Source organism: Panthera pardus, unplaced genomic scaffold (assembly GCF_024362965.1).
Source record: "Panthera pardus isolate Hobbes unplaced genomic scaffold, ASM2436296v1 HiC_scaffold_24, whole genome shotgun sequence".
Classification (NCBI taxonomy): domain Eukaryota; kingdom Metazoa; phylum Chordata; class Mammalia; order Carnivora; family Felidae; genus Panthera; species Panthera pardus.
Genome location: NW_026526810.1, coordinates 110,171,176 through 110,185,466, shown reverse-complemented (window position 1 = coordinate 110,185,466; position 14,291 = coordinate 110,171,176). Strand labels below are relative to the sequence as shown.

The 14,291-nt window shown below is 48.8% G+C and overlaps 1 protein-coding gene across 2 annotated transcripts in view; it reads left to right on the top strand.

Moving 5' to 3' along the window:
* Positions 1–14,007, top strand: part of ZFYVE1 (zinc finger FYVE-type containing 1) — a 52,822-nt gene extending 38,815 nt beyond the window's left edge. For both annotated transcript variants that reach the window (XM_019427046.2, XM_019427047.2), the window contains 8 exons: positions 3,191–3,297; positions 5,788–5,896; positions 6,453–6,550; positions 6,647–6,764; positions 9,131–9,301; positions 9,997–10,177; positions 10,849–10,962; positions 12,438–14,007. In XM_019427046.2, coding sequence (XP_019282591.1) covers positions 3,191–3,297; positions 5,788–5,896; positions 6,453–6,550; positions 6,647–6,764; positions 9,131–9,301; positions 9,997–10,177; positions 10,849–10,962; positions 12,438–12,670 — 1,131 coding nt within the window. In that variant the 3' untranslated portion in view covers positions 12,671–14,007. The remainder of the gene's footprint in view (positions 1–3,190; positions 3,298–5,787; positions 5,897–6,452; positions 6,551–6,646; positions 6,765–9,130; positions 9,302–9,996; positions 10,178–10,848; positions 10,963–12,437) is intronic.
* Positions 14,008–14,291: the final 284 nt, after the last annotated feature.

Below are 14,291 nucleotides of genomic sequence, written 5' to 3'. Positions count from 1 at the left end.
GCTGTCAGTGCAGAGCCTGTTTCGGATGCTCGGTCTCCCTCTCTCTCTGCCCCTCCCCAGCTTGTTCTCTCTTTCAAAACTAAATAAACTAAATATAAATATAAAGAAAGAAAGAGAGAGAGAGAGGAAGGAAGGAAGGAAGGAAGGGAGGGAGGGAGGGAGGGAGGGAGGGAGGGAGGAAGGAGCCCCTCTCTGGCTCAGTCGGTGGAGCATGTGACTCTTGATCTCAGGGCTGTGAGTTCAATCCCCACTTTGGGCATAGAGCTCGCTAATAAAATTCGCCAACAAATGCAAGCAACTGTGAAGACCAGTGAGCTGTCTTGGAAAGGAGGGAGGTTCTTGTATCCCCTGTGTGTTACCTGGATTAGGTAGGAGGGTATCCAAGGAAAAAAATAAGAAAATTATCAGCATAGGAAACAACACAAAGGACGTTAATAATGGCAGGGAGTGTTTTCTATGCTCTTAATTTATGCCAGGTGCTCCTCATGTTTAAGTTCATCTGATCTCTATAGTCTAATTGTGAAGACTCCTATTGAGGAAGGTACTACCAGCATCCCCATCTTACAGATAAGTAGAGGCACAAAGGGTGCAGACCTGGAAACTACAAGCTGATATGCCTTTGCGGGGAAGGGGGGGTGTCTCATGTTTTATTTACCCAAATTGTTCGGTGTCATACTGTGCCCGGGTTTGCGCAGTCCTTATCTATCAAACTTCCTCTCCAAATCTTTCAATAAACTGATGCATTAGGAACATAATGCTGTATTTTCCCACAGCCAGCCCCAGACAGCTATGCATATACCTGTTGGAGAAATACGGCTTTAAGAGTTGTCAGTAATTTGGCAAATCAGGGAGCAGCTGGCGTTAAATTTGAGAGGGTCTGTGGGCATGAGATGAAGCCTGGCGCGGAGGGCAGGGAGGAGGTTGGCGTATGCATGGGGGTTGGACCGCTTCGTTTCAGAGGTCCTAGTTGAGCACCTGTCACGACCTTCGCTGGGAGTCAGCGGAGGATACAAAGGTAGGAAATCGCTTTCACGGCGCGTATCTTCTCGCCTGCGAGGTCAGATCTGTACAGCTGGGCCATAACTGTGCCTCATTGCCTAGTTACTCAGTGCCTCTGTCAGGTATCGAATACGACAGCTGTTTGGAGAAGGCTGTTTGGAGTGTGGTATGTCTTGAGGGGTTGGGAAGGCTTTGGGGGAAGAGGCGAGACCAAAAACCCCTGGAAGGATGGGTCATTTCGAATTGGGACAGAGTAGGCCATGTAGACTGGTGAGTGATTCTACTTTTGATTCTTGTTTATTCTCTTTAATATTCCTATGTGTAGTTATTTATATTCTCTCTCTGGAAAGCTTAGTGTTTTCCCTAAGCTACTCCTCACAAAATACCCCCAAGAGGACAGGACTTACATGTATTATTTGTCAGGCCTTTTCTGTTGGTCTAAGTGAAGGATTGCCACTTGCTGGGCCATTGCTGTCAGATGGTGTCTTCAGGGCCCTGTGCCTTAGCCTCGCAGAGGCCAAATATGAATGCCCTCAGGTGAGCCGTGCACCCTCACTTTGACACGTTCCTTGCCATTAGTGTCCCACACCTGGCCTGGCTCAACACTGATGTCATGTGCCTCTGTAAACACTTGATTTTGGAATTCAGGATACTAAGACCTCACTGAGAAAAGGAAAAGGAATTTGAACAAGTAAGTTCTCATTTAAGTGAAATTCCCTTCAGAGCTCGAGAGCCTTAGTTTAAATTTTTTTTTACATTGATTTATTTTTGAGAGACAGAGACAGAACACAAACGAGGGAGGGGCAGAGAGAGAGAGAGAGAGAGGGAGGAAGACACAGAATCCGAAGCAGGTTCCCGGCTCCGAACTGTCAGCACAGAACCCAATGTGGGGCTCGAACTCACGAACTGTGAGATTGTGACCTGAGCCAAAGTTGGATGCTCAACTGACTGAGCCACTCGGGCGGCTCACGAGAGCCTTAGTTTAAAATCAATCTGCTCTTTTCCCAAATCGCATCTTAAATTTTCTTTTGCCTTTTTACTAAGGGAAATAACTTGTCTTTCTGTTTTAGCCACTTTTCCTTCTCTTCCCCTGGAATAGTGCATGGCTGCCTCAGCACGGGAGATTGAAACTTAGAAGCCCGGAACTGCATGCATACAATGATTTTTAAAGTTTGGGCGCCTGGGTGGCTTAGTCAGTTAAGGGTCCGACTTTGGCTCAGGTCATGATCTCACGGTTCTTGGGTTCGAGCCCTGTGTTGGGCTCTGTGCTGACAGCTCGGAGTTGGGAGCCTGCTTCGGATTCTGTGTCTCCCTCTCTCTCTCTGCCCCTCCCCGCTTGTGCTCTGTCTCTCTCAAAAATAAATAAATCCCATTAAAATAAAAATAGAAAATCCCATTTCTATTTAATTTATATGATTTTTTCCCATTGCATATGAGTAAGGGCCTGGCAGGAAGAAGCTAACCTGAAAAATACTTTCAGTATAAAGTAATGCCTGAAAACAGAGGACCAGCAATGAAAGCTACCTTTCAACATAAAATTTTTCAGTTTGCTTTTGCAAATACTTTTATCTTTCTTGGCATTTATTTTGGCCATTTGCGGTCTTTTAGGTTACTGTAGTTGATAAAAGGCTGCCAGGCACCGTATTCTTCCTTATTTTTTGGCTGATGCCTTCCTTTTGACACTGAGATAGTTCTGTGGCCTAGCGGAAAAAGCGCCTGTGGTTAGAACTGGGGTAGACGCCCAGGGAACTCCCAGCTCACCGCTCAGCTCTGCCTCTCTCTGACTTAAAGACGAGCCCTCTTCTCAGGTCTCAGTTCCTTGGTTCCTGCTTCAAAAGATGCAATGGGCATTAGTCAATGTCTGCGGTGGTTTTGAATGAAAGACTGAGTGTGTGAGGTGTTCCTAACCTCCAAGGTAATCAGGAGAGCGCAGTAACTTTGTTGGGTCCCTTCTGACCTCTTGGGAAATGAGCTGGTTCTTCCTCAGGTTTCCTGTGGTGAGGACTGGGGCATGTCGGGCCAAGAAGGTTGAGGGTTAGGAGCAGAAGTCATTGGGTTGCCTCTCCCGGCCATGGAGCCTGTGAGAAATAAGCCAGCAGCGAGGGGGGACTTAGAAAGGCACGTAGTGGAAGGGCCAAAGCACGGGGCTCTCCGCCAAGTGCCTTCACGTGTCGCCTTCCCTCCTCGGCAGGCATTGAGTGACCGCTTCAGCGGTGAGATCCCCGATGACCAGATGGCGCACAGCTCCTTTTTTCCAGATGAATACTTCACCTGCTCTTCCTTGTGCCTCAGCTGTGGGTAAGTGAGGCTGGCCATCTTGGGAAAAGAGGCTCAGAATTCAGACTTCAGTGTGCATGCGGATCACCTAGGGTCTGGGTAAATCACAGGCTCTGAATTAAGGATGGGCGGGGCTCTGAGAAGGACACTGCCAATAAGTACCCAGGTGGTCCTGGCAGTCGGGGGACCACACTCTGAGGTTGTAAGACACATGATTATGAAGAATCCTCTGAAGATTCCCACCTGGTTTAGATGGGCCATTGCCTTCTGGTTTGGGAAGTTTTTACTACGGAAAACTTCAGTTGTTTTGTTTTTCTGTGTTTCTCCTACCAAGGCTTTTTCGCTGTGGTCATTAAACTCATTGATATTTGGTAGCCTAGTGTGTACAAAGCTCTGTGGTAGGTATTAGTCCTGGTTGATTCCTTTCACCGTGCGGGCAAACTCCGAGCACATTAGAATCATCCAGGGATCTTACAAAATCATCAAGGCCTGGGCCTCCCTTCCAAGCATTCGCACTTAACAGATCTGGGGTGGGGCCTTCACACTGGTGCATTTAAAAAGGGTCCTCAGATGATTCTAATATGTTGAGTTGAGAACGCTAAGTTAGGGCAGTGCTTCTCAAATTTTATAATCTGTGTATTTATCACCTCGGGATTTTGTTAAAATGCAGATTCTGAGCCGGAAGGTCTGCTTTTAAGATTGTGTATTTCTTTTTTTTTTTTTTAATTTTTTTTTTCAACGTTTTTTATTTATTTTTGGGACAGAGAGAGACAGAGCATGAACGGGGGAGGGGCAGAGAGAGAGGGAGACACAGAATCGGAAACAGGCTCCAGGCTCCGAGCCATCAGCCCAGAGCCTGACGCGGGGCTCGAACTCACGGACCGCGAGATCGTGACCTGGCTGAAGTCGGACGCTTAACCGACTGCGCCACCCAGGCGCCCCTAAGATTGTGTATTTCTAACACGCTCCCGGGTGATGGCTGTGCTGCTGGTCTGTTGACCACACTTTGTTACGGGGGCTTTAGGCAGTGATTCTCCCATTTTCGTGTGCACCAGAAAAACACGTTAAAACAGATTGTTGGGGGGCGCCTGGGTGGCGCAGTCGGTTAAGCGTCCAACTTCAGCCAGGTCACGATCTCGCGGTCCATGAGTTCGAGCCCCGCGTCAGGCTCTGGGCTGATGGCTCGGAGCCTGGAGCCTGTTTCCGATTCTGTGTCTCCCTCTCTCTCTGCCCCTCCCCCGTTCATGCTCTGTCTCTCTCTGTCCCAAAAATAAATTAAAAAAAAAAAAAGTTGAAAAAAAAAAAAAATTAAAAAAAAAAAAAATAAATAAAAAAAAAAACAGATTGTTGGGCCTTGCCTCCCCAGTTTCTGATTCAGTTGGTCTGATGTAAGGCCCGAGAGTTTGCATTTCTGATAAGTCCCCAGGTAATGCTGATGTTGCCGATTGGGGCCACCCTTTGAAGATCACTGGATTAATTTGAGCTGTTGATGGCTATTAAATCAGTCAGGTGACTTGTCCCATGGAGCTCGGCGGATTTAAGTGCTTTGCAGTCTCCGGGTCCCGTAGACACTTCCCCACCCCATCACCATCTTCACCATTGAATTGTCTTTGCTCACATCAGGACCTCTGGTCCTCCTCCTCCAGATTTATCCATTTAGGGGAGGAGACCTGAGCCTTTTGTGAAAGGTTTTGTGTGTTTGTTTTTGCATGGAACCCTGTAGGCTACCTACTGGGCTCAGAAGGGCCACCACCTTGGCCTCTGAATATGTAAAAAGGGTTTGGTTCTTAGATTACACAGCCTGGGCTCAGAGAATGAAGATTATTTTGGTGAGGAAAGAGGGATGGTAGTTGCCAGCATGACTTACCTTCCTTTTTGTTTACCCCATAGCCCAGCATGAGGGACTTAGGTTCTTTTGGATCATCACTTTTCCATTCTAACAGCCTCACCAGGGTTTCCAGAACTTTCCCTCCTATGACAGTGAAACTCTGAAGTCCCGATCTCTGTTTTTGCCTTGTCAGGATGGCAGAGCTCACTGTTGATTCAGAAGGTTTTCTTGTTCAGCTTAAGCCTCCTCTTAATGTATTGCCAAATTTTGGAGGTTGGTTTTTGTTTTACATCTTGGCAGCCTGTTCTGGCTAAACTTCCCATTTCCTGCTTTTTGGATTTGGGGGTTTGCCGAGAGCCGTTCAGTCTTTATCTCCTGTCAAGGTGGTGTCTTCAGGCTCCTCCTTTCCGCTGTGGGACCAGGTGGCTTTTCCTGGAGGAGATTCCTCCTTTTCTCCTTTCTCCTCACATAAGGCCAGTAGTGCCTTTGCGTGCTGTTGGTTCAAGTACAAGAGAGGCATGTGGATTTCTGAGACCTGCGCCGTGCCCTCTGTGCTCACTGTTCAGGGCCCAGTTCGTAACCAAGGTCTGGTTTCGGCCCTGTGTCTGGCTCCGGCTCAGACTCTGTGGAAGTGGCGGGGGCTTCTTTAGCCGCCTCACTGTCAGCTTTTGGGCTTCACTCAGGGCTGGATGTAAGAACAGCATGAACCATGGGAAAGAAGGAGTCCCTCACGAAGCCAAGAGCCGCTGCAGATACTCCCACCAGTACGACAACCGGGTTTATACCTGCAAGGTGAGTGCTCTGAGCTTCTCCCTGCTCCCGCAGCTGCCTTGCGGATTCTGCTCGGCTTTTGAGGACTGGCTTGGGGCCACCCTTTACTGTATCCCAAAGAATTTGATACTCAAACCGAGTATCTCGGGAACTTCTTCCCCAGCTCTAACCAAAAGAACTCAAGAGGCCTTTGATGCTGGGGCCCCTTGGTTTATTTATTTATTGACTTCCCAGCAGATTTTCCTGTTATTCTGTTGGCTTCTATGCCAGGGCCATGTCCATTGACTGTTCATTCTTCCCCAGAGCAGGAGTGCCCTGCGGGAACCCAGTTGAATGGACCGTGATGGGTATAAATTACAGCTCAGTTTTGGGGCCCGGGACCGGGCCACATTCAGTTCATGATTGTTCAGGGCACTGGCTTTTTTTAGAGCAATGATCCCTCCTCTGATGTGCTGGACTCCCGAGTCTGTAAACCCTCAGCTGGTATGGTTTGTTGGGAGGGGGCTGGACAGGGACATAAAGAGGCCAGGGGGTCTGGTGTACAGAGAAGAAGCTGGCAGAGTGCTCCATGTTTCAGGCCTGCTATGAGAGAGGCAAGGAGGTCAGCGTAGTGCCCAAGACATCCGCTTCCACTGACTCCCCCTGGATGGGTCTCGCAAAATATGCCTGGTCTGGGTGAGTTTAAATGACGACGATGTAGCTGAGGGTTGTTGGTGTGTTCGTCTGCCAGGTACCTGCCCGGGTAACAGGGTCTGTTTGCTTTCCTCGTAGGTATGTGATCGAGTGTCCTAACTGCGGCGTGGTCTACCGTAGCCGGCAGTACTGGTTTGGGAACCAAGATCCTGTGGATACGGTGGTACGGACAGAGATTGTGCACGTGTGGCCGGGGGTGAGAGCGGTTCTGTTTTTCTTCTTGTATCGTTCAGTTATTCATGTGTGTGGAAAAGTGGAGCTTGTTTGGAATTCAGGTTAACCATGAATTTTAATATATTGGTGGTTTAGGAAGGCAGGATCTGGAGAGCCTTTCTTGTTCGAGACCGTTATTTTCATTTCTTCCTGGATGTATATTAGAAGCACAACTTTATATATAAAAAAGATAAAATAAAAAAATAATTTCTTGTCACATTGGTTTCCCAGTGGTCCCACACCCAGTGCTCATCCCAGTAGGTGCCCTCCTCAATGCCCATCACCCACTTTCCCCTCTCCCCCACCCCCCATCAACCCTCAGTTTGTTCTAAGTATTGAAGAGTCTCTTATGGTTTGCCTCTTTCCCTCTCTGTGACTGCCCCCCCGCCCCGCTTTCCCTCCCAACTGGTCTTCTGTTATGTTTCTCAGGATCCATGTATGAGTGAAACTTATGGTATCTTTCTCTGCCTGACTTATTTCACTTAGCCTAATACCCTCCATGTTAGAAGGAGAACTTTAAATAAACTAAATGTTGGCCTATTGTTGTACTGCCTTAGCAAATGAAATACTTTTTCACATTCTCCTTTCCATAGGCATGTTTGTATAGATGCAAATGTAATTTACGTGCCATTTACCTGCTTTTTTCCCATCCCACCATTTATTTTTATTTATTTATTTTTTAAGCAGCCTCCACACCCAGTGTGGGGCTTGAGCTCACAACCTTGAGAGCAAGAGTCGCATGTTCCACTGGCTGAACCAGCCAGATGCCCCTCATACCATCATTTTATTTCCACATTGCTTCCACTTCTCATGATTTTCCTTTGTAGTCAACTGTGTAACATTGTCTTATGCTTTATTTTGATTCCCATCCTCTTTTTTTATGTTTAAATTAAAAAAAATGTGTATTTTGATAGCACATGTGTGAGTGGGGGAGGGGTGGAGAGGGAGAGGGAGAGTGGGAGGGGGAGAAGGAGAGAGAGAATCCCAAGCTGATAGCGTGGAGCCCGATGGGGGGCAGTCAGTCTCATGAACCGTGAGATCATGACCTGAGCTGAAGTCGGGTTGGATACTTAACCAAGTGAGCCACCCAGGTGCCCCTCCCCATCCCCCCTTTTTTGAATATTTATGCTGTTTACATAATGTTTTTATTATCAAAATGCTATGACATTCTTTATGTAAGAAAGCCTTTCTTCTGGGAAATTTTCTTGCAGTATATTCTAAGAAGTGGGATTACTGTAGACCCTATTTTTTAATTTGACTTTTGAATTCAATTTTGAGGTAGCTATGTGGTGATTTCATTCTGCATCAAACCACAACTCACACTTGGAATTGCCAGTAATTCAAAACACACTTTCTATTCGTAGGAAAAAAAAAAAAGATTTTTCTCTAAGGAACTTACCTTACTTGCTGGGTGACTCCTAAGGCCTGCCTGACAGGCCTCCCTGCAGCCATCTTGAGCTTTTCCAGGTCCTACAGCTCATAAAACTGAAGATGTCCTTAGTGTTTTGTTCCTCCTCTCTCCAGTTTCCAGCCCCACTAAAATTTGTCCCTGTGGGATGGTCTCATTTCAGGAACCCATCCTCTTGGCATGATGGGCCAGGCCATCCTGTCCCAAGGACTTAGTGTGGCCTTGAACTAGTATAATTTTCTCACTGTACTTTTTATGACTAATGTCTTTTGTTTTTGGATCTGTGTTTGTTCTTGTGAAAGCTGTTGTCTCTATGGTAAATAGTTCTATTCCGAGAAAGTAGTAATATCCTAGTTCACTTTTAGGCCACATTCCTCATGGTCCTTAGGATTAGAGGATACAGGCCCCTCCCCTTCTGTTCGTTCATTCACTCCTTCATTATTTGAACTTAGGTTGGTTGAGTACTGTATGCCCAGAATTGAACTAGACACTTAAAAGTACAAAAATGAAGAAGATAGGTTATTTTCAGAGGGTTTGGTCTAATAGCCAAATATGTAAACAGATACTGTCTTTACATGTGAAAATAGGATTCTCAGAAGAAACCGAGAGGAAGGGCTAAACCCAGCCTGGGGTGGGGGGCTTCCTGGAGGAGGTACCATCCTCACTCGAGTATCTCCTGGATTGTACATGTTGTTTGGCAGGTAAGGCCTGAATTGAACAGCTGTGCACCAGATCTTGTCGCCTTGAAAGGAATAAGTCAGTAATGACTGGTTGGCTGTGGTATTGCCTAGAAGCCAGAGGGACTCCTGGTCTACTCTTCTCTGCCCGGGAGTTTGTGGTTCTGAGTTGACCGTGATGAGTGTGCTACTCACCTGAGACCCCTCGCCTTCCTTCCTTTTGCTCTTTTTGGAGAATGATGGGAGCCTGCATTTTCATTTCAGACCGATGGATTTCTGAAGGACAACAACAATGCTGCCCAGCGCCTCTTGGATGGGATGAACTTTATGGCTCAGTCAGTGTCTGAGCTTAGCCTTGGGCCCACCAAGGCTGTAACTTCCTGGCTGACAGACCAGATCGCCCCTGCGTACTGGAGGCCCAACTCCCAGATCCTGGTATGGTGTGGCAGGATGCACCCGCATCCCTGGTGTGGCCCATGCTGGTGCCGTTTTGCCCCATTCATTCTAAGCTTATTTTGTGAGGGAGGCGTGGAATTTCTCTTTCAGTCAGATTAGCTCCCAGGGTATTAGAAGAGGCGGGGTGCGTCGAGGCAGCCAGTGTTCTCTTTGCCCATTGATTTCCCTTTGTGTTACTCTGATTTTCTTTCCAGTGGGTTTTAGTTTCTTGGCCTGGAGGGGCTAGTTATTATTGGTTAGATAGATGTCTGAAGTCCTAGATAACAGAATCTGGAGGGAGAGGGGCAATTTAGAGGTCATTTGGCCTGGTTCGTAAATCTCTACAGTAACCACATCAAGGGAGTCCCCAGCTTTGGTCCAGACACTTTGTGACGGGAAGCTCACTCTCCACCAACTTCCCAAAGGCTCTTTTGGGAAGCTGTAGGAAAAAAATGAATTCTCATTGGTCTTCTGGCTAGAATTAACATAGTTTTTCTGAGAACGCTGTGACTCAGCCAAATAGATATAAGGTGCCTTTCCAGGTATTTCTTGGAAGAAAATGACAGTCACAGCTGTGCTTCAGTGGGTGCATTCCATGTGACTGGAGGCCTGTGGTCCTCCCCTGGGTCTCGCTGACTTTTCTCAGCTGAGCAGAAACAAATAATACCTGCCTCTCTGTTTTGGGCTTGGAACAGAGCTGCAACAAATGTGCTACATCCTTTAAAGATAACGACACCAAGCATCACTGCCGGGCCTGTGGGGAGGGCTTCTGTGACAGCTGTTCATCCAAGACCCGGCCAGTGCCCGAGCGGGGCTGGGGCCCTGCGCCAGTGCGGGTGTGTGACAACTGCTATGAAGCCAGGAATGTCCAGTTAGGTAACGTGGGGCCCAGGGGCTGCAAGGGTGGAGGGGACCCTCTCTTTGGCACAGGGTACTGGGAAGTGGACCCCCACATGCCTAATCCTGTTTTTTTTTTTTTTTTCCAAGAGGTTTATTTTTGAGAGAGAAAGTTGGGGAGGGGCAGAGAGGGAGACAGAGGATCTGAAGCGGGCTCCGTGCTGACAGCAGAGAGCCTGATGCAGGGCTCAAACTCACAAACTAAGAGATCATGACCTGAGCTAAAGTCTGACACTTAACCGACTGAGCCACCGAGGCGCCCCGTAACCCTGTTCCTAACCCAGTCGCTCTTCTAAGGGCACCTGCTCCCCTGGTCCTGGCTGGCATCCTCTAAGCTCTTTGTTAATAGAGTCCTAGGGGGTGCTAGTCCTGGGTTGGGGGGTTTAGCCCTGTCCTGCGTTTATCAGACATGGCTTAGACTGGATCTTCTTCCTGGAGAAGGCTCTTGGTCCTATTCCTAGACCCTTTCTGGTTCTAAAACAGCTCCAGAGTGAAGTAAAGGACTAACAGAGGTCACTTGGTGTCAGGGTCTGTCCTGACCCACAGCCCAGACCCCTATAGTCTTTATAGGGTAGCACAGTGTTTGCCCCAGTTTTCCATTTGGGAAATGACCTAAGAGGTGATGGCTTTTCCTTTCTCATTGTCCACAGATGTTACCGAAGCACAGGCTGACGACGAAGGCGGGACGTTGATTGCTCGGAAGGTGGGCGAGGCCGTGCAGAGCACTTTGGGAGCTGTAGTGACAGCCATTGACATACCACTAGGTGGGTGTAGTGTACGTGGGATGAGGGGTTTCACGGTGCCCTGGGCTGTCATTTTGTCAGAGTTTGCTGACCTAGATTGAGTTGGACAGCAAGGAGTTGACTGAGAATTTACATTTTCTTGCTTCTGCATACCTTTGTGTTTATTCCTGGAGGCCATCTCTTTACACCATCTGTTGCCGTGTAACAAACTACCTGAACATGTAAAGGCTGAAAACAACCACCGTTTCATCATGTCTCACAACTTTGAGTCAGGAATGGTTATTATTCTGGTCAGGTGGCATTGCCTAGAGTTTCCATCTGATGCTCTAGTATGGCAGCCTGACCCGTCTTGAGGGGTCAAGCCAACCTCACTCACACCCTGGGTACTTTGTCAGGGATGCCTGGAAGGTGGGCTTGGTAGAACCCATCTCCATGTATCCTCCAGGCCTCTCTTCATGGTTTCTCCAGTGGGCGTTAAGACTTTTAACACGGGGTGCTTAGGACTCCTGTTCCGAGAGGTAGGAAGTAGAAGTCAGCAATGTCTTAAGGTCTGGGCCTGGAAACTGGTACTCCTACTCTAGTTTCCCCTAGTCACAAAGCCTGCCTGGGTCTGAGGGAGGGGCAGGAGTGTCAGAATTTGTGGCTGTCTTTAATCTACCTCACTAGTCAGTTCTTCATTTAGGATATAAGATCTTTATTTACCTCCTGATGGGAGGGGTACTTGTAACTAGGATGGTGAGAGGAAGGGGAAGGGAAACGCACCCGTGTGCGGAAGGCTTAGGCAGGGTTGGCTGGGCCTCGGCTGTCTCTGCCCATTGCAAGGAACAACCAGAGGCTCCTGGGTTGGGTGGTGGTGAAAATTGCTTGGATCTGATTTACCACCACTGGGGCTCGAAGGTGAGTAGATGAACTTTTGACTCGATGGTATAGGAATAGGTTTGCCCAGGCTTGAAGCTCAGGTCGCATCTGCTCTCAAGGGTACCTGGGAGAAGCAGGGCTGCCCTTGGCACAGAGAGCCTACCGTCTGCTCCCCACGGGGCTCACCTGCTGAGCGCTCTCTGGCTGGCGGGTCCCAACGTTAGACATATTCTTTCTCGTAATCCCCACAGCTGCTCTTGAATGTGGCTTGTTGAAGATGAGGAAGCCAGGGCCCTGAGGGGTTAGGGAACCGTCTCTTAATCCTGCAGCTGCTAACGAACACGTGCTCAGTGGAGCTGTGGTTGGAACGAAGGGATGTCCCGACTCCCAGAGTCTGGGCTGCTTTATTGTTATTCCGGTGGTTCTTACTGGAGCTGTGCCTCAGGGTCACCCGGGAGCCCAGTGCCTAGGTGCCAGCTCTGGAGATTCAGAGCCGCACGGTACGGGGTGAAGGCCTCTGTAGGGGACTGTGCGCAGTAGGACTGCGAGCCAGAGGTGCCCGAGGATGCTTCTTGCCCGGTGGGACTCGGCGTGCTGGGTCCGTGTATCCCGCTCATCGTCGTTTGCTCCTGCCACAGGTCTGGTGAAGGATGCGGCCAGGCCGGCGTACTGGGTGCCTGACCACGAGATCCTGCACTGCCACAGCTGCCGGAAGGAGTTCAGCATCAAGCTTTCCAAGCACCACTGCCGGGCCTGCGGACAGGGCTTCTGTGATGAGTGTTCCCATGACCGCCGGGCTGTCCCCTCTCGAGGCTGGGACCATCCTGTCCGAGTCTGCTTTAACTGCAATAAAAAGCCCGGTGACCTTTAACCCCAGCTCCCTCTCCGAGTCCTTCACAATTCCTTAGGTTCTCAGGGTTAGAAACAGAAGTCTCATTGAGGTAGGCCCTCCCCACCGGGCACCTGTTATGGTGTGTGTCCTCTACTCATCCTGGGGTCACTATCCTGCTGTGGGGGGAGGGAGGAGCCTGGCCAGGGCCGAACGTGTGAACCCCTCAGGGCGGGGGACCGAGCAGCTTAAAGTGGAATGAACCTGAATCCGTTGCATTTATGTCAGTTAAGAAATCTACAACTGTGTGCATATATCCATATGAAAGGGATGTGGGGCGTTTTCAGGCTGCTGCTGGCTGTGAAGACAGAGCACAGTCTGTCCCCAGCACAGGGATAAGGTGGCAGTGGCCCCAGGTCCCCCCCCCCCACAACAGAGCCAGGTTCAGAGCCACTGTGTTACTAGTCACCTTTTGCTTCTTCTCTGTGAGCCTTTGAAGCGTCTCCTTTCCTTGCCTTTTCCCAGGTACCTCTTGCTTGGAATAGCCTGAAAGGAACCCACCTGGGTCCTCTGGAATTGGATCCCCATTCCTGGCCTAGGCCTGTTTCAGTCAGAGACTACCCAACTTAGCGTGCAGGTCACCAGAGTGGGTGGAAGGTGAGGGGTAGGGTCCTCAGCCCTGAGAACTGGGGAGAGCACAGAAGGAAACAGGCCTTCCCCAGCAGTGTTTCCTGCTTATTGATGCTCCTGTGTCCACTTGGCTTTTTCCAGAGGCCGCACCCTGCCCCTGAACAGCACCTGCTTCCTTCCCCTCCACCCTGCAAGCCCACCATCTGCTTCTGAGTGTTGCACTAGGATTTTTATTGCTTATTTTGAAGTGTCTTAATTCTTTGTTCCCTGATACATGACCCCTCTAGCTACTGGAGGGGTGACCTTGAGAAATCTTCCAGGGAAACAGTGCACCGAATGGACTGTTTTAAATATATATAAATATCTCGACGGATAATAAAGAAAAAAATTCTCTTTGGTTCTTGCAAGAGAAGTCAAACTTGTTTCTTATCAAGAGCCGGGACATTCATATCTCTCATGACTGGAAAGAGACTGTTGTGCCGAAATCCTGTCGTCATGGTGGATTTTCTTCAGTGGCCAAAACCGAAGAATTAAATGTGGTGTAATTCTTGACTGAACTGGTGGGTGGGCCGAACTTCAGGGAGGTACGTAGCGGTCATTCCTGGCATGAGTGCAGTGTGACGTGAGCCCTGGAATGTGTTGGTCCTCAGACCTGCTCCCTTCCTGCCTCCTGTGGCCCAGTGACTCAGGGCCTACTCTAGTACTGTGTATTATCAAATTCGCCATTATAAAGGAATCTTCCTGCTGAATATGGACTGTGCTCTTTGCTTTATCAGTAAATCTTGCCTCTTTCTAGTCGATAGGAGAGTAGCTGGTGGCTTTCAGAGCAGAAGCCAGTGAGAGGCATGTTTCTAGAGTGGTAGTGTTTGGCCATTAATACCTCAGACTGTGACTTTAACAAGAACTTAAAGGCATAGCCAAATACCACGAACCATGATAGGGGTTTTCATGTCATGATGATGGGCTGATTTTCCCCCAGTTTTTAGACAGATGGCTTCCTCCAGATGTTTGCTAACTGGGAACCTAGTGGCTA